Genomic DNA, 27,702 nt, shown 5'->3' with positions numbered 1-27,702 from the left:
TCCAAGGCACAGCCCCAGTGACATTCCCAAGGCTCTTTAGGACAAGCTTCCATCCAGGGGAAGTTCTGGGATGGGGTGAATGAGGGATGGATGGATGGATGGATGGATGGATGGATGGATGGATGGATGGATGGATGGAGGGATGGATGGATCCATGGATCCATGGATGGATAGATGGATGATGGATGGATCCATGGGTGGATCCATGGGTTATGGATAGATGGGAGCGATGGGAGCAGCTCTTTGGGATGAGTTTTCAGTGTTCCTGGGATGCTCAGGGAGTGTCTGTGAGGATTCCTGCCCAGCTGTCCAAGGCACAGCCCCAGTGACATTCCCAAGGCTCTTTAGGATCCGCTGGCGTTCAGAAGTGAGATAAAACCCTCTCCACTTTGTTCAGACGTGAGATGAAACCCTCTGCGCTTTGTTCTGCCTCAGAGCAAAGCCTGGGGATGCCTCTGTCTCTGCCAGGCTGTCTGAGCTGACGGGGAAGGCCTTTGTGCATTATTAATCACAAATTGTCACCGCCGCCGCTCCTCTCTGTTCTCCGCTCCCAACACGAAGCGTGGCACCGTGAGCTGCTCCGCCAGAGCTGCTCCCAGGGGTGACAAAACGCCGAGGAGGCAGCCCCAGAGCAGATTTGCTGCCTTTGTTGGAGGTTTGTCTCCCCTGAGTCGCTGGGATTGCAGCGTCTGTGCCCCGCTGGGTCTCACTCAGCCCCTGCCGCGCTGATCGGGGCGCACAGCTGGGAAGCAGCAGGAATTTGAAGTTTTCCAGCGTGGAAACCTTGCGGGGATCCTGCTCCATCACAGCTGGGCAGGCTCAGGGAGGGGGGAATTCCAGCCCTCCCTCGAGTGTCTGAGCCCTGCTCAGAGTTCCAAATCCTGGGGGGCTCAGACACCTCCAGCGCTCCTGGAGGGAATTCCCAGATTATCCAGAGCAGGAAAGGAGCTCAGCACAAGCTGAAGCCAAGCAGGTGCTTCAGCCTCGTTGACTTATGAGCTGCTCAGGGATTAATGGGGGCTGGGGGCTGCTGACACCACCTGGGTTTTTTTTTTGTTGTTGGTTTTGTTTGTTTTTTTGTGTTTTTTGGGGTTTTTTTTGTTATTTTTGGTTATTTTTTGGAGGGAGGTCTGGAGTCCTCCAGGGCAGCCAGAGGAATGTCCTGGGTTCCAACAAGGCTCCATAATGTTTGAAGTGCTGGGGGAGAGAAAAGCTGGGAGCGTTGTGGGATGTTGTTGCTGCTTTTTTGTTCTGACAGCAGCTGGTCAGTTGTGGGAGCGCAGAGGTGGCCGCTCACCCTCTCCCCCTGCCCTGTTAGGGACAAAAAAAAGCAGATTTTCATCGGGTTTCCAGCTCTGGGTGCTATAAAACCCCCCAGCATTCAACCCCAAGGTCTGTGCTCTGTATTTCTGAGCCATTCTGCTTTCAATCCCTGGGCTGCCTCTCCAGCCATCAGCCTCCACTTCCAAATTGGAATATTCCCTCTCCTAATGGCACCAAAACCCCTGCAAATGGGTGCTTGTTCAACATAAAAATTACCAGCAATTTGAGGATAAGTCACGGAGGATGTAATGACTTGTATTACAAGGTTCAGGAAAATTGAAGTGTGAATTGGGATCTGAAGGGGCGGCTTTGTTCTCTGCCAGGAGTTCAGTCCTGAGCAGGACCTGAGGAAAATCACTGCCCTCCCTTCCCTTTTTCTCAGAGCCTTTTATCTGCTGGAAAAGCTGTTTGGGTCGTGGTGTTCCCTTTCCCACGCAGAAAAGAAATTGGGGTTGTTAACTGAGTGATAGCAGGGGAAATTCTGATTTCATGGAGGCCAAAAAAATTAAAAAAAAAAAGGAAAAGCAAAAATAATCCTTAAGAAATGAACCCAAGATCTCACTCTCAAAGCTTCCTCTGGTCTCAGGGGGTAAAGGAGGCGTTGTTGGGCTGGCCCTTCCTGAAATGCTGAAGCAAAAGGGGCTGGTGTTCCCTGATCCCACAGCAGGAATTTTTCCCATCAGCAAATGCTGGAAATCCCAGAGCTGGTGTCACCTGCAGGGCCCTTTCATGGAGATCTGGAACATTCTGTAAATGAATTTCGTAAAATTCCTAAAAATTCCCAAGAATTTTGTAAAATTCCTAAAAGAATCTGTCCTAAAAGCCTTGTAGGGGTTCTATAAAAGATCAGAAACTGCAATACTGAGTAAAATTGCTCGAAGAAAGGCTGGAAATGGGGAAGGGCTTGGCTTTGAGTGGAGGTGGGGAAGGGTGGGTGAGCTGGAGCTGTCCAAGGTGCTCCCGAGGATCTCAGGGAAGGGAATGAGGAAATGAGGATCCTTTGGGATCCTTTGGTGCTGGCAGCACCCGTTCCTCTGCAGAGCCACCAGCTGGAAATCCGCCGGGTCTTTACCATGACAAAAGCGTTTCACCAGCCTAAAATGCCCTTCAGCGTGAGAAGCAGCATGGAGCAGGATATGGAAAAGATTTCTCACAAAGTAGCTTGTGATTCAGATGGAAAATGTCAGGTTTTGAAAATTATTAATCTTTGTGCCGCACAAAACCGTCAGCTGTAGGGGCGGCGGGTGTGGGAGGTTCCTGCGGGAGAGCGTTTCCAAAAGGGGCTTTTTTGGGGGCTGTTTTTCTCTTTGCCTTTGTTTTTTTTGGGGGGTTCTTTTGTTCCTTCCCCCCCACGGGGGGCTGAGTAAACAGGCAGCTGAGGATGCTGATGGGGACGGCAGCAGGAGTGACAGGGAGGGGAGGGGAGGTGGTGACAGGGGAGCGTCACCAGCCCGGGCGGTGATTCACTGCAGAGGGAATTGGGGTGGGGGGAGAGGGGAAAGGGGTGGGAAATGGGGAAACAGCTCCTGGGGGGTGGCTTGGGGTGGGAGAAATGGGGAAACAGCTCCTGGGGGATGGTTTGGGTGGGAGAAATGGGAAAACAACTCCTGGGGGATGGCTTGGGGTGGGTTTATCACAGAAATGGGGAAAGAGCTCCTGGGGGATGGTTTGGGGTGAGAGAAATGGGGAAACAGCTCCTGGGGGATGGCTGGGGTGGGAGAAATGGGGAAACAGCTCCTGGGGGATGGTTTGGGGTGGGTTTATCACAGAAATGGGACTGGGGTGGGGGATAATGGGAGTGAGTTGGGAAATGGGGAAACAGCTCCTGAGGGATGGTTTGGGGTGGGAGAAATGGGACTGGGGTGGGGAGTAACAGGAACGAGTTGGGAAATGGGAAAACAACTCCTGGGGGATGGTTTGGGGTGAGTTTATCACAGAAATGGGGAAACAGCTCCTGGGGGATGGTTTGGGGTGGGAGAAATGGGAAAACAGCTCCTGGGGGATGGTTTGGGGTGGGTTTATGACAGAAATGGGACTGGGGTGGGGGATGAACTGGGAGGTCTCTGGTGGCTCCGTCCTGCTCACCCTGGGCTGGCTTTAGGCAGGAAAAAAAGGGGGAAAGTTCCAGAAAATCCCTTGGGGGAAGCCCTGGCTGTGAGGCTGTCCTGGGGCAGGCAGTGAGGTTTTCTCTCCCTTCCAAACCAGGGCAGGGTGGGGTTGGCTTTGCTCTCCTGTTCCTTGTGGGATATCCCATTGCTCTATCCAAAGTTACCTGAGTGCAAAGGGAAGGGTGAAAGAAGAACTGCAAAATATTCTGAAATCTGGTCGTATCCTAGTGCAGAAAACACCTGATGGGAGCTACAAACATCAATAAATCCAAGGCCTGCAAAAATATTATTTAACAGCATGCTTAACTATTTAATTTTAATTGAGGTCGTCTTTCAGGAAATATTTGTGGCTGAATACCCTGAAAAAGCACAAAAGGAGCCGCCAGAACAGGCTGGGTGTGGAACCCAAAACTGCTCCAGCTCCCCCTCCTTGTTTGCTGTGTTCAGCTGCTGCAAACACAACGTTGAAATATTCCTTGAATGTCACTTGTTGCTTTGATGGAATTTACAGAGAGATCAAAAACATCTGTGGCTCAGTCTCTCTGCACGTGTGGAAAACATCAATTAATTGGATCTCTCCTCTTGTCAGGGACACTGGACGCGTCAAAAACCGGGCAGAAATCCCAAATTTGTTTTGTTAGAAAAACCATTGTAAAATTTTACATCCCACACTTTATTGTTTAGCTGCAGCTAAAGTTTGTTTCCCCAATCACAACGAAATAAAATTCCAGATCATGAAGATCCATCATTAAATTCAATTTGTGCAAAGTGCAGCGAGGACTGGAAATTCCTGCCAATAGAACCAGCACAGGATTTTACAGGAATCTGGCTTCCAAACCTCCTCTAAACTCCTGTTTAAATTGCAACACTGCATGCTGGAATTATTTCTATTAATACTTAATGGGCCCAATTTCCTCAGCAATTCAGAGTCACCTGGAGGAGCTGCAGCATTGCTCAGTCCAGTTTTAATGAGCTCGTTGGGGATTTTGGGCTCAGTTGTTGAGAGTTGCCCTGTGATGTCTCACTCAGCCACTGAGTGTCCCTAAATTGTAATTCCCTCATTTTTTATTGCCCAGCTCTCAGCGCTGGAATGAAGTTTTTGGAGCCTGGTTTCTCTCTCAGCTGGGCTGAAATGAAGCTGAATTTCTCTCTGAGCTCCTGTTGTGTTGTTTTTGGGGTTTGTTTTTTTTTTCCAAATGAGCGTTTCCATATCGTTGTCTCAGTAATTAAGATTAACCGAACCCAGATCTCATCACGGACACCACTCTGGGAACGAGGCAGGAATTAGCAGGTGAAACACGAAATTGGGAGGAGGAGAGGAGTTAATTTGGGTGGAGTTAAGTTAATTTGGGTGGAGTTAAGTTAATTTGGGTGGAGCTAATTAGGACAGTCCCCTCCTTGCCTTGCTCAACCATTTCTCCTGGAAGTCTGGAGCACGGGGAGGAATTTGTGGCGTGGATTCAGCAGGCTCAGGGTGAGCTCTGTGCTCTCTGCTGGGCCATAAATGGCATTTTTGATGGCTCTGGACAGAAATGAACTGCTCAGGGCTCCTGGCTGGAATTGTTGAGGGCAGCAGGTCGGGTCAGGCACTGAGAGGAGTCTGATATTCCTCCCACACCCCGTGCTGGGACACTTTTAGTTACAGATCCTGGAGGATCCTTCTTCCCTTTAAAGATTTATATTGCTCCAAGGGAAAAAAAAAATCTAGATGTTAAATAAATGTATGAAAGATTCTTCAAGTTTGTAACCCACTTAATAGTTAATAAATGTAATACATCATTTTTATAAATAAGTGTAGCTGGCATATAAATAAATTCAGGATGCAGAAGGGATTGCAATAGGATGCACATTCATCTCTGTGGCACAGGAAGGGCCAGCAATGTTTTATCAACAAATTAATCCTCTCTGGGGAAAATAAATGCCCTCCCCTCCTGCAGCCAGGGGTGGGGTGGCTGGGGGAAATTCCCTTCATGAATTCCACGGAATTGGAGGTTGATAAAATGGGTCTGACATTCTCAGAATGGTTCTGACAGAGGAGAACGAGGGCTGGAACTGGTGGGCAAAGGTGGGATGTGATAAACTTCCTTCTCTCTTCTGGGAACAAAGGTGGGAGTGAGGGGGGCCAGGGGCACAGGGAGTGAGGGCTGGGGTTTGTGAGAGGAGGCAGGAAAGGAGGATTGGGGAAAGGCAGGAAAGGAGGAGAGGAGGACTGGGGAGATGGCAGAGAAGGAGGAGATAAGGATTGGGGAAATGGCAGAGAAGGAGAATATGAGGACTGGGGAAATGAGAAGATGATTGGGGAAAGGAAGGAAAGGAGGAGGTGAGGACTGGGAAAATGACAGAGAAGGAAGAGATAAGGATTGAGGAAAGGAGGAGATGAGGATTGGGGAAATGGCAGGAAAGGAGATGATGATTGGAGAAAGGCAGAGAAGGAGGAGATGAGATGAGGATTGGGGAAAGGAGAAAATGAGGATTGGGGAATGGCAGAAAAGGAGGATTGGTGAAAGGAGGAGATAAGGATTGGGGAAATGGCAGGAAAGGAGAGATGAGGATTGGGGAAATGGCAGGAAAAGAGAATATGAGGATTGGGGAAATGAGAAGATGATTGGGGAAAGGAAGGAAAGGAGGAGGTGAGGACTGGGAAAATGACAGAGAAGGAGGAGGTGAGGAGTGAGGAAAGGAGGAGATGAGGATTGGGGAAATGGCAGGAAAGGATAAGGTGAGGATTGGGGAAAGGAAGGAAAGGAGGAGATGAGGATTGGGGAAAGGCAGAGGAGGAGATGATTGAGGAAAGGAGGAGATGAGGGTTGGGGAAAGGCAGGAAAGCCCTTGCAGAGGAGCCCTGCCTGCAGAGGAGCAGTTCTGAGCGTGCAGGGCAGCCCCAGCTCTGTCCTGGGGGAGCAGGGGTTTGGGCTGTGCAGGGGTTTGGGCTGTGCTGGGGTTTGGGTTGTGCAGGGGTTTGGGCTGTGCTGGGGTTTGGGCTGTGCAGGGGTTTGGGCTGTGCTGGGGTTTGGGTTGTGCAGGGGTTTGGGCTGTGCTGGGGTTTGGGCTGTGCAGGGGTTTGGGCTGTGCAGGGGTTTGGGCTGTGCTGGGGTTTGGGCTGTGCTGGGGTTTGGGCTGTGCTGGGGTTTGGGCTGTGCTGGGGGGAAGGGGCTGTGTGGGGAAAGCGCCAGGATTGGGAATGTCTGGGGGACAGAGAAGGTTCCTGCTCCATCAGGGACGCCGGCTGCGCTCCTGGCAGGGGCAGGAGGAGCCGGGAGCAGCCCCTGGACTCCCCTCGGTGCCTGGCAGTGAAGCCAAGGCCGGGCCAGCTCCTCCTGTCCCTCTCAGGGCCCCACCCTGATCCAGGCACGGCTTGTCCTTGTCCCTTTCCCTTCCCCACAGCCACCTCCAGGCTGGCTCTGGAGCCACAGGGAACAGGGAATGTCCCCAGCTGTCCTCTGTGTCCCCAGCTGTGCTCAGAGTCCCCAGCTGTGTCCCCAGCTGTCCTCTGTGTCCCCAGCTGTCCTCTGTGTCCCCAGCTGTGCTCAGTGTCCCCAGCTGTGCTCAGTGTCCCAGCTGTGTCCCCAGCTGTGTCCCCAGGTGTGCTCAGTGTCCCCAGGTGTGCTCAGTGTCCCCAGCTGTGTCCCCAGCTGTGTCCCCAGCTGTGCTCAGAGCCCCCAGCTGTGCTCAGTGTCCCAGCTGTGTCCCCAGGTGTGCTCAGAACCCCCAGCTGTGCTCAGAGTCCCAGCTGTGCTCAGTGTCCCAGGTGTGCTCAGTGTCCCAGCTGTGCCCCCAGCTGTGCTCAGAGTCCCCAGCTGTGTCCCCAGCTGTGCTCAGAGCCCCCAAATCCCCGGGATGATCCCAGCAGCCCCTCCCCAGCCCCGCAGCAGCAGAGGTGACAGCCCCGAGTGTCCCAGCCTGGCACTCAGCAGGAGCAATGACATTTTCAGCTCGCAGATCAGAGGGGTTCATCTGCACCTGAAGATCCCCAGCTCGCTGCTGGGGGATTTGCTTCTCCTTTTTAAAGTCCAGATTTATTTCCACAACTTATTGCACGTTCGTTTTTTGGAGTTTTCGCTGCGGAAAATTGCCGGCAGGGATGGATTTTGTCTTCCTCAGCTGGCAGAACAATTTTCCACCTGTCGCCCAAATATTTGATGGGGAGGATTACAGCAGAGCCACGGGAAGTTTATCCTTTATATCCCTGGGAAGCTGGAGAGTCTGGAGAAGTTAATGTGGGATATCAGGGGTGAGATGGAGCTGCAGCACTTGTGGATCTCAGAGTGGGCTGGGAATTTGGGAGTGAGGAGAACACAGGGATGAGCTGGGCTGGGAATTTGGGAGTGAGGAGAACACAGGGATGAACTGGGCTGGGAATTCTGGAGTGATGGGATCCCAGGGATGAGCTGGGCTGGGAATTTGGGAGTGAGGGGAACATGGGGATGAGCTGGGCTGGAAATTCAGGAATACAGGGATAAGCTGGACTGGGAATTCAGGAACACAGGGATGAGCTGGGCTGGGAATTTGGGAGTGAGGGGAACCCAGGGATGAGTGGGGCTGGGAATTCTGGAGTGACAGGAGCACAGGGGTGAGCTGGGCTGGGAAGAGATGGGAACACAGGAAGGAACTGGGCTGGGAGTTCTGGAGTTTTGGGAATGGAGATGAGCTGGGCTGGGAATTTGGGAGTGAGGAGAACAGAGGAATGAGCTGGGCTGGGAATTTGGGAACACAGGGATGAGCTGGGCTGGGAATTTGGGAGTGAGGGGAACACAGGGATGAGCTGGGCTGGGAATTTGGGAGTGAGGGGAACAGGGGGATGAGCTGGGCTGGGAATTCAGGAATACAGGGATGAGCTGGGCTGGAAATTTGGGAGTGAAGGGAACATGGGAATGAGCTGGGCTGGGAATTTGGGAGTGGTGGGAGCACAGGGATGAGCTGGGCTGGGAATTCTGGAGTTTTGGGAATATGGGGATGAGCTAGACTGGGGATTTGGGAGTTTTGGGAACACAGGGATGAGCTGGGCTGGGAAGAGATGGGAACACAGGAATGAACTGGGCTGGGAATTTGGGAGTGAGGGGAACACAGGAATGAACTGGGCTGGGAATTTTGGAATTCTGGAGTTTTGGGAACATGGAGATGAGCTGGGCTGGGAATTTGGGAGTGAGGGAAACACAGGGATGAGCTGGGCTGGGAATTTGGGAACCCAGAGATGAGCTGGGCTGGGAATTCAGGAACACAGGAATGACCTGTGCAGGGAATTCAGGAGTTTTGTGAACCCAGGGATGAGCAGGGCTGGGAATTTACAGATCCCTGTGTCCCCACCAGAGGAGCTCCCTGAGGAGCACCTGCCCCTGGAAGTGCTGAGGGTTTGCTGAGGGTGTCATTGATCTATGGAGGGTTCATAGATTTATTCAGAATTCATTGATTTATTGAGGGTTTGATGATTTATTGAGAGTTCACCGATTGATTGAGGATTCATAAATTTATCGAGGGCTCATTGGTTTATTGAGGGTTCACTGATTTACTGAGAGTTCATTGATTTATTGAAGGGTTCATTGATTTATTGAAGGGTTCATTGATTAATTGAGATGCTCACTGATTAATTGAGAGGTTCACTGATTAATTGAAGGGTTCATTGATTAATTGAGAGGTTCACTGATTAATTGAGGTTTCATTCATTTACTGAGGGTTCACCAGTTTATTGAGGGTTCTTCCCCATAGGGAAAATGTCAATATCCAGCAAAAAAATCCACTGTATTGTTGAACAAAGGCATTTAAAGTTCATTAATGAAACTAAATCTGGCTTTGGGCTGTACAGCAGCCAGGAAAAAATCAGGAATTCGGCTAAAAGCATTGAAAAAATGGGAATAGATGGAGATGAGCAAGCTGGTGTGGTGGAAGGGGTGGGATGGGATGAGCTGGGAGGTCCCTTTGGAGGGGAAGGGATTTGTTCCCGGCTCTCCCATTTAGGCTTTAAGTACCCTGCCCTGTCCTCAGGGCAAACAACAGAGGCAATCAAAGATTTCACAATCCTCGGTGAACAACAAAAATCTGCCATTTCCACCCATTCCTGAGCTCCTTCCAAAAAAAAACCCGCCCTGCGTGGGGGCCGGGGTCATCTGATGAAGCAAATGTAGGCAAATCTCAGCTGAGCTGCTTTCCTGGCTGAATAACGACTCCAATTTCATCGTGGAAACCGTTCCAGGCAGGAGGAAATGCTCTGTTCTGGAACAGCCTTTTCATTTGTTCCCTCCCCTGCCTTCCCTGGAAAAGCTGACACTCGAATTTGTTCGGTGCTGGAGGAAATCCGGGCTGCAGGGGGTTAAAATCCAGTAGGGATCAGGGGGCTGGGCACACGGGAAGGGAGGAATGGGAATATTTGGAATATTGGTCATCTCCAGTTGGGGTTCTGCTCCTGGATGGAGCTGTCCAAAGGAAGGGTTGGGATAGGTGCAGCTGGGGAAAGGATTTTTCCTTCTGGATTGGGGCAGAAAACGTCCAAAAACCATCCAAAAAATATCCAAAAAGCATCCAAAAAATATCCAAAAACCATCCAAACAACATCCAAAAAGCATCCAAAAAGCATCCAAAAAACATCCAAAAAACATCCAAAAAACATCCACCATCCAAAAAATATCCAAAAAAGCATCCAAATGATATCTAAAAACCATCCAAAAACCCATCCAAACAACATCTAAAAAGCATCCAAATAATATCCAAAAACATCCACCATCCAAATAATACCCAAAAACCATCCAAAAACCATCCAAACAACATCCAAACCATCCAAAAAACATCCAAAAAACATCCACCATCCAACAAATATCCAAAAAGCACCCAAAAAACATCCAAAAACCCATCCAAACAACATCCAAACCTTCCAAAAAGCATCCAAACCATCCCAAAACCATCCCAAAACCATCCAAACAACATCCAAACCATCCAGAAAACATCCAAAAACCATCCAAAAAACGTCCACCATCCAAATAATATCCAAAAAGCATCCAAAATCATCCAAAATAGCAGAATAACCCAGGGCTGCTGCCAGGATTATTTATAAATTCACGGAAAAGGAGGCAAAGGGAGAGGAATTCCTGAGCAGGACAAGGAGGTTGGAGGGAACTGGGAATGTTTTTATGTGGGAGTGGCTCCTGTGTCCCTGCAGGAGGAATTGCTTCAGGGCAGTCCCATAAATCAGGGAAATCCCAAACATGGGCAGAGAGAGGGAAATCCCAAACCTCAGACAGAGAGAGAAACCCCAAATCTCAGGGAGAGAGAGGGAAATCCCAAACCCCAGACAGAGGGAAATCCCAGTTTTGGGTAGAGAGGGGGAAATCCCAAATCTCAGGTAGAGAGAGAAATCCCAAATCCTGCGCAGGGAAGGAAATCCCAAATCCTGAGCAGGGAGGAGAAGATCCCAAACCCCAGACAGAGGGAAATCCCAAATCCTGGTCAGAGAAAGAAATCCCAAATCCTGGGCAGGGAGAAGAAGGTCCCAAATCCTGGGCAGAGAGAGAAATCCCAAATCCTGGGGAGAGAGGAGAAGATCCCAAACCCCAGCCAGAGGGAAATCCCAAATCCCAAATCCTGGGCAGAGAGAGGGAAATCCCAAACCCCAGACAGAGAGAGAAATCCAAAACCCCAGGCAGAGAGAAAGAAATCCCAAATCCTGGGCAGGGAGGGAAATCCCAAATCCTGGGGAGAGAGGATAAGATCCCAAACACCAGACAGGGGGAAATCCCAAATCCCAAACCCCAAACCCCAGGCAGAGGGAAAAGAGCTCCCTCAGATCCCAGCTGCTGGATCAGAGAGGAGAATTCAGCCCCGTTTGGGAATTTCAGAGCTTTGTTTTTCTGGTACCACAAAGTGTAAAGGAAGTCGTGTTTGGACACCTGGGAAAAGTCTCTGCGCAATTTATTGCCAGATTTATTTGCTTTTATTGTGAGTTACTTGGCTTTAACTTTTGGGTTGTTTTTTTTTTTTCTTTTAATGCAAAAAGAATAATGCTGCTCACTTTTAATAATCCTTAATTTGAAAAAAAAAAAAAGATATTTCAGAACTCACAGCTTTTCACTGCTTTAAGATCTCATTTTAACATCTAAATTATCCTAATCAGTTTTGAAATACTGACTCAACCCTGTCTGCTGCTGTCCAGATCTCCTAATGCGTTCTGACAACAGCAGTGTGTTTATTTCAGAGAAGAATTTAATGTTTGGTCCTAACTCTTTTTTTTTTCCCCCCTCCTTTCTTTTTCATTTCTATTATTGTCATAAAAAGATTTAAAGTCCCTTTTGGCCTCGCGTGCAGAGCATAAAACACAAAACCCTTCCTGAAAGGTAATTTTCCAGGAATGAAACCCACAAGAATTGTGTGTCAGGCTTTGCTCTTCTGTCATTTGCTGCTGCTAAAAAACTGATTTTTTTTTTTTTTTGATAGTTCTGAAGGGCCTGAATCCCAAAAAACTGATGTGGAAAATCTCAGGGATTTGCAATCAGCTCTGAGGGAATGGGAATTCTGAGGTCGAGTTAGGGCACAATAGAGGGGATCACAAGAGGAGGAGGCACTGAGGTAAAATCCTGAGGATTGGGGGCACTTTGGGAGATGCTCCTGCAGGTAAATGGGGAAATGTTATTCATCCAGGAATAAATAAATAATACCCTCCACCTGAGCAGGAGTTCAGGCAATTCCAGAATATCTGTGTGAGTGTGAGGGGATGGGGAATTGTGATGGTGATCACAGGGGTCCCAGGAGGAGGGGAGAGATGAGAAAGTTGACTCCATGTTCAGAAGGCTGATTTATTATTTTATGATATATATTAAAACTATACTAAAAGAACAGAAGAAAGGATTTCATCAGAAGGCTGGCTAAGAATAGAAAAGGAATGAATAACAAAGGTTTGGACTGACACAGCTGGGCTGGGATTGGCCATTAATTAGAAACAACCACATGAGACCAATCCCAGATCCACCTGTTGCATCCCACAGCAGCAAACAATCATTTTGTTCCTGAGGCCTCTCAGCTCCTCAGGAGGGAAAACCCTAAGGAAAGGATTTTCCATAAAATATGTCAGTGACACTCTCACATGGATGTCGCTCTAGGACACGAAATAAAATGATGCAAACACTGGAACCTCCAAAGTAAAAAGAAGGCAGTTTAATTTCTGACTCCAGCATTTATAGCTTTCCAAAAGTGACAGTGGATTGGAGGGTGACAGTGCCACCTCTCCAATGACACTGGGCAAATCAACAGTCCATCAAATTTCTCCTCCTCCAGAAAAGAATGCAAAACAAGAGCTGTGTCAGTCCAAACCTTTGTTATTCATTCCTTTTCTATTCTCAGCCAGCCTCCTGCTGAAACCCTTTCTTCTGTTCTTTTAGTATAGTTTTTATATTATATATATCATAAAATAATAAATCAGCCTTCTGAACATGAAATCAACTTTCTCATCTCTCCTCCCATCCTGGGACCCCTGTCATCACTGTCACACGAGAGGTTTTCATGTGGAGGGAGCCACTCCCAGCCCCAAAATCTCCCTGACACCCCAAAATAAATCCAGATCACACATTCCAGGCACAACCTGCCAGGAGAAATCCCTCCTGGATTTTGTGGGGCTGGGATTTCCTCCCCCGTGCCTTGCCCTGAATAGCAAATTGAGTGGAATAACTCGGGGTCAGCGGGAGTTCTCCAGCTGGGGGATCCTCACGGGCTCGGCTGCTGCTCCCCCTCCACTCCAGGGCTGCAGGAGCCGTGCTGGCAGCCTGGGAGTTCCCAGCCTCTCCAAAATCTTACCACAATTTTTCATTCTTTCCTACAAAACTCTGAATAAAGCCTGCGGGGACGCAGCGCTGCTGAAGGTTGACGAGATGGAAATTGGCATCAACGTTTGGGGAGTAAAACACTGGAAGTTGTGATGGTGGTTTGTTGTGAAGGGGCCCTGAGAAGGGGCTGAAGGCGCTGAAATCCTGTGAGTTCCCATTGAAGGTGGCTGGGATTTCCCATTGAAGGTGGCTGGGATTTCCCATTGAAGGTGGCTGGGATTTCCCAGCACAGCTCGGGGAGCGTTTGCACACACAGAGCTCCGTGCTGAGGGACGGCTCCCAGGATTTAACAGAAATAAAACAATGTCCCCCAGGATTTAACAGAAATAAAACAATGTCCCCCAGGATTTAACAGAAATAAAACAATGTCCCCCAGGATTTAATAGAAAAAAAACAGTGTCCCCCAGGATTTAATTTTCATCAGAAGTAAAACTGATCCTGAGGAAAACCAATCCTAAATAAACCTGGAATAAAACTGATCCTAAATAAAACCCAAAGTAAAACCGATCTTGAGGAAAACCAACCCTAAATAAACCTGGAATAAAACTGATCCTAAATAAAACCCAAAGTAAAACCGATCTTGAGGAAAACCAACCCTAAATAAACCTGGAATAAAACTGATCCTAAATAAAACCCAAAGTAAAACCGATCTTGAGGAAAACCAATCCTAAATAAACCTGGAATAAAACTGATCCTAAATAAAACCCAAAGTAAAACCGATCTTGAGGAAAACCAATCCTAAATAAACCTGGAATAAAACTGATCCTATATAAAACCCAAAGTAAAACCGATCTTGAGGAAAACCAACCCTAAATAAAACCTGGAATTAAACTGATCCTAAATAAAACCCAAAGTAAAACCGATCTTGAGGAAAATCAATCCGAAATAAAACCTGGAGTAAAACTGATCCTAAATAAAACCCAAAGTAAAACTGATCTTGAGGAAAACCAATCCTAAATAAACCTGGAGTAAAACTGATCCTAAATAAAACCCAAAGTAAAACCGATACTGAGGAAAACCAACCCTAAATAAAACCTGGAATTAAACTGATCCTAAATAAAACCCAAAGTAAAACCAATCTTGAGGAAAACCAACCCTAAATAAAACCTGGAATAAAACTGATCCTAAATAAAACCCAAAGTAAAACTGATCTTGAGGAAAACCAACCCTAAATAAAACCTGGAATAAAACTGATCCTAAATAAAACCCAAAGTAAAACCGATCTTGAGGAAAACCAACCCTAAATAAACCTGGAATAAAACTGATCCTAAATAAAACCCAAAGTAAAACCGATCTTGAGGAAAACCAATCCTAAATAAACCTGGAATAAAACTGATCCTAAATAAAACCCAAAGTAAAACCGATACTGAGGAAAACCAATCCGAAATAAAACCTGGAATAAAACTGATCCTAAATAAAACCCAAAGTAAAACTGATCCTGAAGAAAACCAACCCTAAATAAAACCTGGAATAAAACTGATCCTAAATAAAACCCAAAGTAAAACCGATCCTGAGGAAAACCAATCCTAAATAAACCTGGAATAAAACTGATCCTAAATAAAACCCGAAGACAAACTGATCCTAAATAAAACCCGAAGTTGATTTTTGCCTCCAGCAGTAAAACAGGATGCTGGAGGAGCCACGAGAAATGGGATTTTGCTGTGGTTGCCTTTCAGGACATGAGAACGGCGAGGCCCTGCCCGAGTCGCTGCCCTCGGCCCCGGGGACGCTGCCCCATTTCCTGGAGGAGCCCGACGACTCCTACATCATCAAGAGCAACCCCATCGTGCTGCGCTGCCGCGCCGCGCCCGCCATGCAGATCTTCTTCAAGTGCAACGGAGAGTGGGTGCACCAGAACGAGCACGTGTCCCACGAGAGCCTGGACGAGGCCACAGGTGAGCACGAGCCGCCCCAGGTGAGCAGGAGCTGCCCCAGGTGAGCAGGAGCTGCTGTCAGGTGAGCAGGAGCTGCTCTCAGGTGAGCAGGAGCTGCTCCCAGGTGAGCAAGAGATGCTCCAGGTAAGCAGGAGCTGCTCCTGTGACAGAGTAGCTGCTCCCAGGTGAGCAAGAGCTGCTCCAGGTGAGCAGGAGCTGCTCTCAGGTGAGCAGGAGCTGCCCCAGGTGAGCAGGAGCTGCTCCAGGTGAGGCAGGAGCTGCCCCAGGTGAGGCACGAGCTGCCCCAGGTGAGCAGGAGCTGCTCCTGGGACAGAGGAGCTGCTCTCAGGTGAGCAGGAGCTGCCCCCAGGTGAGCAGGAGCTGCTCTCAGGTGAGGCAGGAGCTGCTCCAGGTGAGCAGGAGCTGCCCCAGGTGAGCAGGAGCTGCCCCAGGTGAGCAGGAGCTGCTCTCAGGTGAGCAGGAGCTGCTGTCAGGTGAGCAGGAGCCGCCCCAGGTGAGCAGGAGCTGATGTCAGGTGAGCAGGAGCCACCCCAGGTGAGAAGGAGCTGCCCCAGGTGAGCAGGAGCTGCTCTCAGGTGAGCAGGAGCTGCTCCCAGGTGAGGCACAAGCTGCCCCAGGTGAGCAGGAGCTGCCCCAGGTGAGCAGGAGCTGCCCCAGGTGAGCAGGAGCCGCTCCAGGTGAGCAGGAGGTGAGAATCTGGAAACTCGTTTTTATGGGATTCCTGCTTGGTTGGACCCTGGGGTTCCCTCCAGCCCCACAACTGGAATTTTTGTGAAATTCCTGCTGGGTTCATCCCCAGCCCCAGATTTTATGGGGTTCCTACTGGGTTGGGTTCCCTCCAGCCCCAGTTTTTGTGGGATTCCTGCTGGGTTTGCCCCCAGCCCCAGTTTTTATGGAATTCCTGCTGGGTTGAACCCTGCAGTTTGCCCCCAGCCCCAGTTTTTTGTGGGATTCCTGCTGGGTTTTCCCCCAGCCCCAGTTTTTTGTGGGATTCCTGCTGGGTTGGATCTTGGGGCTCCCCCCAGCCCTAGTTTTTATGGGATTCCTGCTGGGTTTGCTCCCCGCCCCAGTTTTTATGGGATTTTTGTTGGGTTGGACCCTGGAGTTTGCCCCCAGCCCCAGTTTTTTATGGAATTCCTGCTGGGTTTGCCCCTAGCCCCAGTTTTTATGGAATTCCTGCTGGGTTCATCCCCAGTCCCAGTTTTTATGGAATTCCTGCTGGGTTGAACCCTGGAGTTTGCCCCCAGCCCCAGTTTTTATGGAATTCCTGCTGGGTTCATCCCCAGTCCCAGTTTTTATGGAATTCCTGCTGGGTTGAACCCTGGACTTTGCCCCCAGCCCCACTTTTTGCAGGAACTGGGGTGGGAATAACCCGAGCAGGAGAAATCCACAGCGCCCAGCGGGTGTGGAAGGGAAGAGAAGGAGAAGGGAGAGATTTGGGAGCGATCAGGAGATTTGACCAGCTCGGAGCAGAGCCTGGAGCTGCTCCCATTTAGCTGATGACTCCTGCAGACCCGTTTGAGGCTGTGGCTCCACAATCCTGGCTGTTATTCCTTTCTCCCCTCTCCCCTCCCAGCATTGCTAGGCAACCCCCAGCCTTGGCAGCAGCGCTCTGTGTACAACACCTTCTCCAGCAACACAAGAAATTCCTTTTTTAGAGGCAAAAATGCCATTTAAAAAGAAGTTACACCTCTTAAAGTAGTGCTTGGCATTCTTTTGAAGTGACACATTCTGAAGAAGTTTCATATTAGGGTTTTTTTTTTTTTTTTGTAAATGCTAATCTGAATGAATTTTAATTTTTGCGGTTACCTTTTCAGAAATAATTTAATAGGCATAACCTTTACTTCTAAAGGCACTGCTGAATCAATATGGGAGAAATGTCGTCCCTAAAAGCTTTCCTTCCATATGGTTACAGAAAATCTCTCTGTGAGTGCTGCAATTATGTTTTCTAAGCTTTGGGTTAATAACAGAACAAACCAAGATTGGTAACACGAGGTGGGGTTTAAATGACATCAGTAATGTTGGGGTTTGAGGCAGGGAGCAGCGGGGCTGGGGCCGTGGAGGGTTTGGGTTGGGAGAAAATTCATCTGGTTCCAGCCCCTGGGCCAGCTCCCCTGTGAAAAACACCAGTCACTTGGGTTTTTCTAAATTTTAAAAGTTTAATAGTAATAAAATGGGTATAAAAATAGAAATATAATTAGAGTAATAATGATTTGGACAATTTGGATTAGGACGATATGAGACAATACAAAGAGTTACAGACAGTCTGGGTTCCTCTTTCTGGGCAAAATAAGCCCAAAAAGGACCCAGGTTAACAGAGGATTAACCCTTAAAGCACCAGCCTGTTGCACATTCACACACCTCATCCATGGTGCATCAATTCCATTCAACACAGGATTCTGGCTGGGCAGTGTCAGCTTCCTCCTCTGAATCCAAACGTGAGCAAGGCAGAAAGAAGTTCATTTCTCCTGATAATGGAGCAATAAATTCTTTTTCTCTGAAAGATTCAGGTGTCCTGTGGCTGCTATCTCGGAGTCCTCTCTTAAAAAAAAGTATCTTGCATAGCAGAGTTTCTATTTTAACATTATGTTATAACCTAAACTATATTTAACACACTGCTTAAGAAAATCAGCACAGCATAACTTTCTAACAGAACACATGTAATATTCATTTGAATATTTGCAAAAAGCCAATCACAAAATACACATTTTTCACATCCTCTGACCACGGAAACGCTGCAGGGCTGGACTTGGCCCAGGGCTGGAGATGCCTCAAAGCTCTGGACCCAAAACCCACTGCAGGGCAGTGTCCAGGTGTTCCCAGAAGGGTCCTCGGGGCACAGAAATGCAGAGAGAGGCAGCACTGAGGGGAATTCTGTCCCCAGGATCCCATCCACAGCCAGGAATTCTTTGGAACTCTCTCTCAGCCTCAGGGGAGCAGCAGCTGTTGGGGGTTTTGGCATTTGTGTGCAGTTTCTGGAGTCCAGTCTGGGGCACAGCTGAGCCTGTCCCCAGGCACAGCCTGGATCTGCTCCAGCTGGGAAATCTGCCCTGGGATTGGGGCCAAAAGTGGGGATTTTGGTTAAAGGGGCTCTGGGCCCTCACTGCACTGACAGGGTCTGACCCTCAGCATCCTTCTGAAATAAACAGGCCAGGAGATATTTGTCCTTTTTAAAGCCTTTATTAAAAGTGATCAGCTCAGGTGGGGAAGAACCTGAAATAAACAGGGCAGGGGATCTTTCTTCTTTTTAATGCCTTTTTTAAAAGTGATCAGCTCAGGTGGGGAGAGCCTGAAATAAACAGGGCAGGGGATCTTTGTCCTTTTTAATGCTTTTATTAAAAGTGATCAGCTCGGGTGGGGAGAACCAACAGCAGCAACTGCTGCTCCCAGGAGTGGTGTAGAGGAGGAGGAAAGTGCAGCTCTGGCCACTAAACCGTGGGCAGAGCTGGGGGTTCCATCCTCATGAGAGCAACCAGGGATCCCCAGTTTTCCAGTTTGACATTTGAGGTCCTCTGTCCAGCCAACATCTTTTTAGGTTATGGTGAGGGGCACAAAGGGTCTCAGCATCTCTGCAGGCTCTGGGTTCTGTTCCTCACATCCAGACATCGCTCTGATCTCTCAATTCTGGGTTGGCTCGTTGTTTTTAGGGGTTTATCTGCTGAGTTTGGTGGGGGGTTTACCCCATTGCATGCTGGCTCCGAGGTCATTTGCCCTGGTTCTGCCATGTGAGCAGGGGCAGCAGGACAGCGAGGGTTGTGCAGGGCTCTCGGGATGTCTGGAAGGCTTTGCCTGGGCTGTCCCCGAGGTGGCTTTGCTGCTCTGCCTCCTCTTTTCCTGTTTATTCCCCAGCGTGGCAGAGCAGGGGCTGTGCTCTCTCTGTGCTCATCAAGGGAGAGCCGAGCTCTGTGATGAGAGCGTGGTAATTAGGGGCTGATTAATTTCCCTCTGCCGCATTTCCTGCACGCTCCAGAACCCGCCCGGCTCTTTCAGGTTGGGTCGGGCAGAGGCTCAGCCCCGCTCGCAGAGTTTCCTTGTCTGATAACTGGAAGGATTACAGCAATAACTGCTGTCAGTGTTTTTCTCATTTAAACAAATAAAGCTGACAAATGCCGAAGTTCTCTGCCGGCTCCGTTGTGTTTAGTACACGGAGAGCAATTATTCATCTGCTGCCAGCGCCGGTCTGTGCAGCTCGAGCATCCAGCGGAGCCCATTAGCATTTCAGTGCCACAGCCAGCACTTGATATTCCGAACGGCTCTACTGTAAAACAAAAGATGATGGTTCTAATTTGCACAATAATTTAAAGGGTTGGGCTGGCGGTGCTGATTGGAGTTATTGGAGGCGCAGGTAAAATGTGGTGGTGCTTTACGAGGTGCCCGCTTTGATTTGCGGGGATTTTTCAGCCGCTGTCACTCCCCGTGAAGGATTTTCCTGGTGGTTCCCGAGGTGCAGAGGGGAGGTGGATGTGTTTGCTGGGTGAGAGGAATGGGGGATTTGTCTTTCCAAACGAGCTGTGGTGGATAAAACCAGCGCTGGGAGAGAAAAGAAACAAATGGGAAGGATTCCACTGATTGGTGGATGGAAAAATATATTTGCTTTTACAAATAAGCTTTAGGTTTGCTGAGAAATTAAATTGGACATTGAAAGATGAAAGAAACAGTGAGGAAGAAAAACCCCTAAATTCAGTAAGAATTAAGAATTAAAAGGCAGGGTTATGCATTAGAGGGGAAACTTTGGGATCAGGTGTTCTGGGGAGTCTGAACCTCTCAAGTACCTCAGAAATGGGGAAAACCCCCTAAATTCAGTAAGAATTAAAAATGAAAAGGGAGGGTTATACATTAGAGGGGAATCTTTGAGATCAGGTGTTCTGGGGAGTCTGAGCCTCTCAAGTACCTCAGGAATGGGGAAAGAGAGAAGGGAAATGTGGCTGGAAATTGGGATAAAAAGGGAGGGTGGATCCTCCAAAAATCTGAGAGACCCCAGGGGATGCCCCATGGCCTCTGCCTTGATTGGAATAAAGCCAAAGGGCTCCTCTGTTTCCTGTTTGGACATAACCCTCTGGTGTTTGTGGATTAATTTTCCTAACACTGGTGAAATATGGGGGTGATAAATGGAGAATATTCCTCTCCTCCCAGTAGGTTTGCTCTGTGTCGTTGTTCTCAAAACAAATGGAAATAGCTGCACTTTCTCCATAAACAAAGCACAACTTCCCCCAAAGACCCCGTGTTCTCCAGAGGTCCCATCCAGCCCAAACAATTCCGAGATTCTGCAGTTTTGGATGCATTTATTTTGTCAATGGGTGCACTGGGAGACCTTTAAGAGCACCTGAATTCCTACCTGGCCCATTCTCAAAACGCTGAACCACCAGCTTCCCCAAACCGTGCGCTCTTTGTTTGCCACATTAAATACAGGCTGATTTATAGATTAATTAAACACCGTGTCAATGAAAGGAAGAGCTGGGCTGGAGAATATTCCACCTTAATAAATCTGGAGCTGTAAATGCCTGAATTCACTGACGCCTGCTCAGAAATTTGCAGCACCCCGGAGCCAAGAAACGGCGTCAGCTTCTCCAAAATTCATCATCAAGTGATGACTTTTTCTTGTTTGGTATCAAAATCCTGTTGCTGTGAGCAGGGGCAGCTCTCACACCTCTGCCTCTCTTTGCTGCTTCCCAAAATCCCCAGGAGGGAAGGGAGCAGGGCTGGGAGTGTGAGTGGGGTCAGCACAGCTCTGGATAATGCAGGGAGGGATTTCCCCCGGTGAAATAAACAGGGCAGGAGATTGTCCTTTTTAATGCCTTTATTAAAAGTGATCAGCTCAGGTGGGGAGAACCTGAAATAAACAGGGCAGGGGATCTTTGTCCTTTTTAATGCCTTTATTAAAAGTGATCAGCTGAGGTACCTGAAATAAACAGGGCAGGGGATCTTTCTCCTTTTTAATGCCTTTATTAAAGGTGATCAGCTCAGGTGGGGAGAACTGATGGGTCCACACTCCGCTGCTGCTCTCAGGAGTGGCTTGGAGGAGGAGGAAAGTGCAGCTCTGTCCACTGGTCCATGGGCAGAGTTGGGGGTTCCATCCTCACCAGAGCACCAGGGATCCCCGATTTTCCAGTTTGACATTTGAGGTCCTCTGTCCAGCCAACATCTTTTGAGGTTATGGTGAGGGGCACAAAGGGTCTCAGCATCTCTGCAGGCTCTGGGCTCTGTTCCTCACGTCCAGACATCGCTCTGATCTCTCAATTCTGGGTTGGCTCCTTGTTTTAGGGGTTTATTTGCTCGGTTTGGTGGGGTGGCTTTCCCATGGCACGCTGGCTCCGAGGTCATTTGCATGCCACCTCCGATGTCCCCTCCTGTCCCTGTCCCAGAAGGGCCATCCATCCTCCTGGAGCAGGCAGGGTGGCACTGACAGAGAGGGGAATTCTCAACCACAGACTCTGAACAGGTGATTACAGCATGGAGCTAACAAAGAACTCTGCCAGCAACCAGCTCAACTTGTAATTCTACAACCTTTAAAAAATGGGTAACCCTTTTTTCACTCATAACACCCAGGAAGTCGCTCCTGGTGGGAATGGGATCCCAAACCCTCAGCCAGGGCAGCCCTGCTCTGTCCCCAGCACTCCAGCTCCTCTCCCTGGAGCTTCTCTTCCCTTAAACCTGGACAGATCACTCTGCAAAACGTTTCCATGCCAGAATCCAAGGATTTTTGGCTGGCAGAGCAGGGATGGTTCCGTTCAGGGGGTGCATTTTCCTGGCAGGGTCTCTGGCAGAGCCTTTGTTCCTCAGGGTTTGTTGTCACCGTGTCAGGAAATAAAGGGAGGCTTTGTAAACAGTTTTGTTAAAAATGGCATCAACACAGGGGGAAAACAAAAAGCAGCCAGAAAACCTGTGTTTGTTTGTTGCATGGGAATAAATATTTGAGGCACTGAAGGGATTCTGGAGACAACTTGGGGAGCTGTCAAGGGTTTTTCTCTGTCTTTGGGTTTCATTGTAAGCCAGGCTTAATGAAAAGAAGCAAAAATCCCCTTTTCTTGTTGCTGGAAAAGTATCAAATATTCTGTATTTTTGTAGAGGATTTAAAGCTTGTCTGAGCTTCCCCTCTTGGAGCATCCCCAGTGAACCCTGTCCCTCCTCTTGCCAGAGGAGCACAGCAACTTCCCAGTGCTTTTGAGGAGGGGCTGCCCAGCTGTTAATGATGCCTGAGATTAAGTGGAAGCCAATTTTTATGGAGTTCAGGTTTAGAATTCTTGCTGCTTTATAAACTCCACAGGCATGAAATACGGTGAGATTGGGTTTTCCTCCATTTCCAGTGGAGGGGAAATAACTGCCTGGGGACTGAGCTGGAGGAGAGAGGGGGAAGAACAAGGCCTGAACGTTTGCCATTTTCATTTAATGTTTTTCTGACTCTTTCAAATGGTTCCCAGAGCCAGGTTTGGGTTGGATTTCCTCTCCCAAGGCTGCCGTGCCGAGGTGGCTGCAGGTCTGGGGAACACCACAGGAAAGGTGTGGGAGGATGCAGGAGTCTGGAATTTACCTTTGGGCTCTGTCTGGGGGGAAATGCTCCTGCTCTGAGGGACCAGGGGTGTGCAAGGGCGTGGAGATGTCCTTTAAAGAGATTTTTATTGTGCTTGATTGAATGCAGACAAAAATCCTGGGTGCAGGAGGCACCAGGGATGAGGATTCTGAGGGAGGAGCTGCAAAGATCATGGTGGGGGCATGTTGGGGTCTTGTGAGGGTCCCCAGGGTGAGGCAAGAGATGAGAATTGACTCCAGGTTCTCAGAAGGCTGATATATTATATTATATTATATTATATTATATTATATTATATTATATTATATTATATTATATTATATTATATTATATTATATTATATTATATTATATTATATTATATTATATTATATTATATCATATCATATCATATCATATCATATCATATCATATCATATCATATCATATCATTACATTATTTACATTACATTATATGTATTCTATTCTATTCTATTATTAAAATTATATACAAAACTATGCTATTATATTATATTATAATTTATTATATTATATTACATTACATTATATTACATTACATTATATTTACATTACATGTATTCTATTCTATTATTAAAATTATATACTAAAACTATGCTAAATAAATTTATTATTATATTATATTATATTATATTATATTATATTATATTATATTATATTATATTATATTATATTATATTATATTATATTATATTATATTATATTATATTATATATATAATATAATATGTATTATATTATATTACATTACATTACATTACATTACATTACATTACATTACATTACATTATATTACATTATATGTATTCTATTCTATTATATTATTAAAATTATATACTAAAGCTATGCTAAATAAAAAGAAAGCAGACATCAGAAATCTGGACACAAATAAATAATCAAAACTCCTGACTGACCAGTCCCAACACAGCTGGACTGGGATTGGTCATTAAGTTAAAACAATTCACATGGTGGGTGAACAATTCACCAAACCACATCCCAGGAGAACAAAACACGGAGAAGCTGAGGGTTCTCATCTTGCCAGGAGAAGAAATCCAGACAAAAGGATTTTTCATAAAATATCCCAGAGACAGGGGCAATTCCTGGAACCCAGTGCGTTATGACCCGCTCGTCTTACAGAATTTAATTAGTGGCAATTCATCACTGGGCAAGTAATTAAGGCTTTGCCCTGATTGAAAGGTGTGGCATTTCTGGGTCTGATGATGAATCTGACTCCATGTTCTTACAAGGCTGATTTATTATTTTATGATGCTATATTATACTAAAGAATACGATACTAAAATTATATTAAAGAATAGAGAAAAGATACAGACAGAAGTCTAAAAAAAATGAAAAATGAAAACTTGTGACTGCTTCCAGAGTCCCAACACAGCCTGATCATGATTGGTCATTAAGTTAAAACATGTTGGAGAAACAATCTCAAAGCAGCAAAACACAGGAGAAGCAAATCAGACAATTATTGTTTTAATTTTTCTCTGAGGCTTCTCAGCTTGCCAGGAGAAAATCCTGGGCAGAGAGGGTTTTTCAGAGAATGTGATGGTGGCACTGTTGATTAAAGGTCGGGTTTGTGTCCCTGTTGACCTGACTCTCTGCCTCTCCCCGCTCAGGGCTGAAGGTGAGGGAGGTCTCCATCAACGTGACGAGGCAGCAGGTGGAGGATTTCCACGGCCCTGAGGATTACTGGTGCCAGTGCGTGGCCTGGAGCCACCTGGGCACCTCCAAGAGCAGGAAGGCGTCGGTGCGCATCGCTTGTGAGTACAGCCCGGTGAACCTGCTGAACCTGCTGCTCGGGGGCTCTGAGGGGTGGGAATGATGCTTTTGGGGTGAAATACAGTGAGTACAGCCTGCTGAACCTGCTGAAACTGCTGCTCAGGGTTTCTGAGGGGTGGGAACACTGCTTTTGGGGTGAAATAGAGTGAGTACAGCCTGCTGAGACCTGCTGAACCTTGCTGAAACTGCTGCTCGGGGGCTCTGAGGGGTGGGAATAATGCTTTTGGGGTGAAATACAGCGAGTACAGCCCGGTGAAACTGCTGAACCTGCTCCTTGGGGGCTCTGAGGGGTGGGAGCACTGCTTTTGGGGTGAAATACAGTGAGTACAGCCTGCTGAAACTGCTGAACCCTGCTGAACCTTGCTGAAACTGCTCCTTGGGGGCTCTGAGGGGTGGGAGCACTGTTTTTGGGGTGAAATATAGTGAGTACAGCCTGCTGAAACTGCTGAACCTGCTGCTCGGGGGCTCTGAGGGGTGGGAATGCTGCTTTTGGGGTGAAATACAGTGAGTACAATCTGCTGAACCCTGCTGAACCCAGCTCCTCTGGGGCTCTGAGGGGTGGGAATGATGCTTTTGGGGTGAAATACAGTGAGTACAGCCTGCTGAAACTACTGAACCTGCTGCTCAGGGTTTCTGAGGGGTGGGAGCACTGCTTTTGGGGTGAAATAGAGTGAGTACAGCCTGCTGAACCCTGCTGAACCCTGCTGAACCCTGCTGAAACTGCTGCTCAGGGTTTCTGAGGGGGGGGAACGCTGCTTTTGGGGTGAAATATAGTGAGTACACCCTGCTCCTCTGGGGCTCTGAGGGGTGGGAGCACTGCCTTTGGGGTGAAATACAGTGAGTACAGCCTGCTGAAACCTGCTGAACCCTGCTGCTTGGGGGCTCTGAGGGGTGAGAGCACTGCTTTTGGGGTTAAAGTGAGTAAACCCTGCTCCTCTGGGGCTTTGAGGGGTGGGAACGCTGCCTTTGGGGTGAAATACTGGGTATACCCTGCTGAAATCCTACTCCTCTGGGGCTCTAAGAGGTGGGAACGCTGCTTTTGGGGATAAAGCGAGTACACCCTGCTCCTCTGAGGCTTTCAGGGGTGGAAATGCTGCCTTTGGGGTTAAAGTGAGTACACCCTGCACAAATCCTACTCCTCTGGGGCTCTGAGGGGTGGGAACGCTGCTTTTGGGGTGAAATGCAGTGAGTAAACCCTGCCTAAACCCTGCTCCTCTGGGGCTTTCAGGGGTGGGAACTCTGCTTTTGGGGTGAAATACCAGTGGATGTGGTCAGGCTGCCTGAACACCTGCAGGAAGCACAGGTGTCAGCAGAGGAAAAAACACCTTCCCTCCTTTCTTGGGATAAAGGCATCCCAAAGAGAGCCAGGTTGCCACGGGAATCCTGTAGGGCCCTGAGCTGGGGACAAATGATGGGGCTGCTGCCCAGGGATGGCCTTCCTTTCCTCGTGTCCTTCATGTGCTGTGGGGTCATCACTCAGCACCCACAGACCCTGCTGGAGCTGCAAAAAGGGGGAATGTTCCAAATGCCCCACAGCCAGAGGGACAGAACTCCAAACACAGAACTGTCCCTGGGAGCTGCAAAAAGGGAAATGCTCCAAAACTGTCCCTGGGAGCTGCAGAAATGGAAATGCTCCAAATGCCCCACAGCCACAGGGACAGAAATCCAAACACAAAACTGTCACTGGGAGCTGCAAAAGGGGAAATGTTCCAAATGCCCCTCAGCCAGAGGGACAGCAGGGACACAACCCCAAACATAAAACTGTCCATGGGAGCTGCAAAAATGGAAATACTCCAAATGCCCCACAGCCACAGGGACAGAACTCCAAACACAGAACTGTCACTGGGAGCTGCAAGAAGGGAAATGTTCCAAAACTGTCCCTGGGAGATGCAGAAATGGAAACACTTCAAATGCCCCACAGCCAGAGGGACAGCAGGGACACAACCCCAAAGATAAAACTGTCCATGGGAGCTGCAAAAATGGAAATACTCCAAATGCCCCACAGCCACAGGGACAGCAAATACATGACTCCAAATACAGAACTGTCACTGGGAGCTGCAAAAATGGAAATACTCCAAATGCCCCATGGCCAGAGGGACAGCAGGGACAGAACTCCAAACACAGAACTGTGACTGGGAGCTGCAAAAAGGGAAATGCCCCAAAACTGTCCCTGGGAGCTGCAGAAATGGAAACACTCCAAATGCCCCACAGCCAGAGGGACAGCAAATACATGACCCCAAATGCAAAACTTTGACTGGGAGCTGCAAAAATGGAAATGCTCCAAAACTGTCCCTGGGAGCTGCAGAAATGGAAATGCTCCAAATGCCCCACAGCCAGAGGGACAGAAATCCAAACACAAAACTGTCCCTGGGAGCTGCAAAAGGGGAAATGTTCCAAATGCCCCTCAGCCAGAGGGACAGCAGGGACACAACCCCAGACATAAAACTGTCCCTGGGAGCTGCAAAAATGGAAATACTCCAAATGCCCCACAGCCAGAGGGACAGCAAATACATGACCCCAAACACAGAACTGTGACTGGGAGCTGCAAAAATGGAAATATTCCAAATGCCCCACAGCCACAGGGACAGAAATCCAAACACAAAATTGTCCCTGGGAGCTGCAAAAATGGAAATACTCCAAATGCCCCACAGCCAGAGGGACAGCAAATACATGACCCCAAACACAGAACTGTGACTGGGAGCTGCAAAAATGGAAATATTCCAAATGCCCCACAGCCACAGGGACAGAACTCCAAACACAAAACTGTCACTGGGAGCTGCAAAAGGGGAAATTTTCCAAATGCCCCACAGCCAGAGGGACAGCAGGGACACAACCCCAGACACAGCTGTGACCAGGAGCAGCTCCAGACCTCATCCTGGAATCAGACCTGGGATGTTTTCCTGGCAGAACCAGAGCCTGACACTGCCCCTGCCAGCAGAGAATTCAGGGATGGCTCCCCCAGCCTGTGGTGAGCCCTTTTCCTTCGAGCCCCCAGCTCAGATCTTCCCTTTCCTCTCCTGGGAAAGGAGGTGCAGCCTGCTAAAAGCTGGGAGGAACATTCCCTGGGAGAGAAGGGCAGGAGCAAAGGGAGAACCTGGGGGGAGACTTTCCAGGGAGTGCTCCAGCAGCTCCTGAACAATATCAAAAGGTGTCTTTTACCAGGGTAAACATTTAACAGGGTAAAACAAACATTTGTCAGAAGCAAAAGGACAGTGTAAGAAAACCTTCATTTCATTAACAGCAGATT

General features: G+C 48.3%; 1 protein-coding gene across 1 annotated transcript in view; it reads left to right on the top strand.

Moving 5' to 3' along the window:
* Positions 1-27,702, top strand: part of UNC5D (unc-5 netrin receptor D) — a gene marked incomplete at both ends in the record, with an annotated part of 112,518 nt that overhangs the window by 28,801 nt on the left and 56,015 nt on the right. Inside the window, 2 exons of the mRNA XM_084221806.1 lie at positions 14,908-15,126; positions 24,293-24,436. Coding sequence (XP_084077932.1) covers positions 14,908-15,126; positions 24,293-24,436 — 363 coding nt within the window. The remainder of the gene's footprint in view (positions 1-14,907; positions 15,127-24,292; positions 24,437-27,702) is intronic.

Source organism: Fringilla coelebs (assembly GCF_963513975.1).
Source record: "Fringilla coelebs genome assembly, chromosome: 26".
NCBI classification, from domain to species: Eukaryota; Metazoa; Chordata; class Aves; order Passeriformes; family Fringillidae; genus Fringilla; species Fringilla coelebs.
The sequence above is the reverse complement of the archived record's forward strand: the minus strand, read 5'-3'. Positions and strand labels throughout refer to the sequence as shown.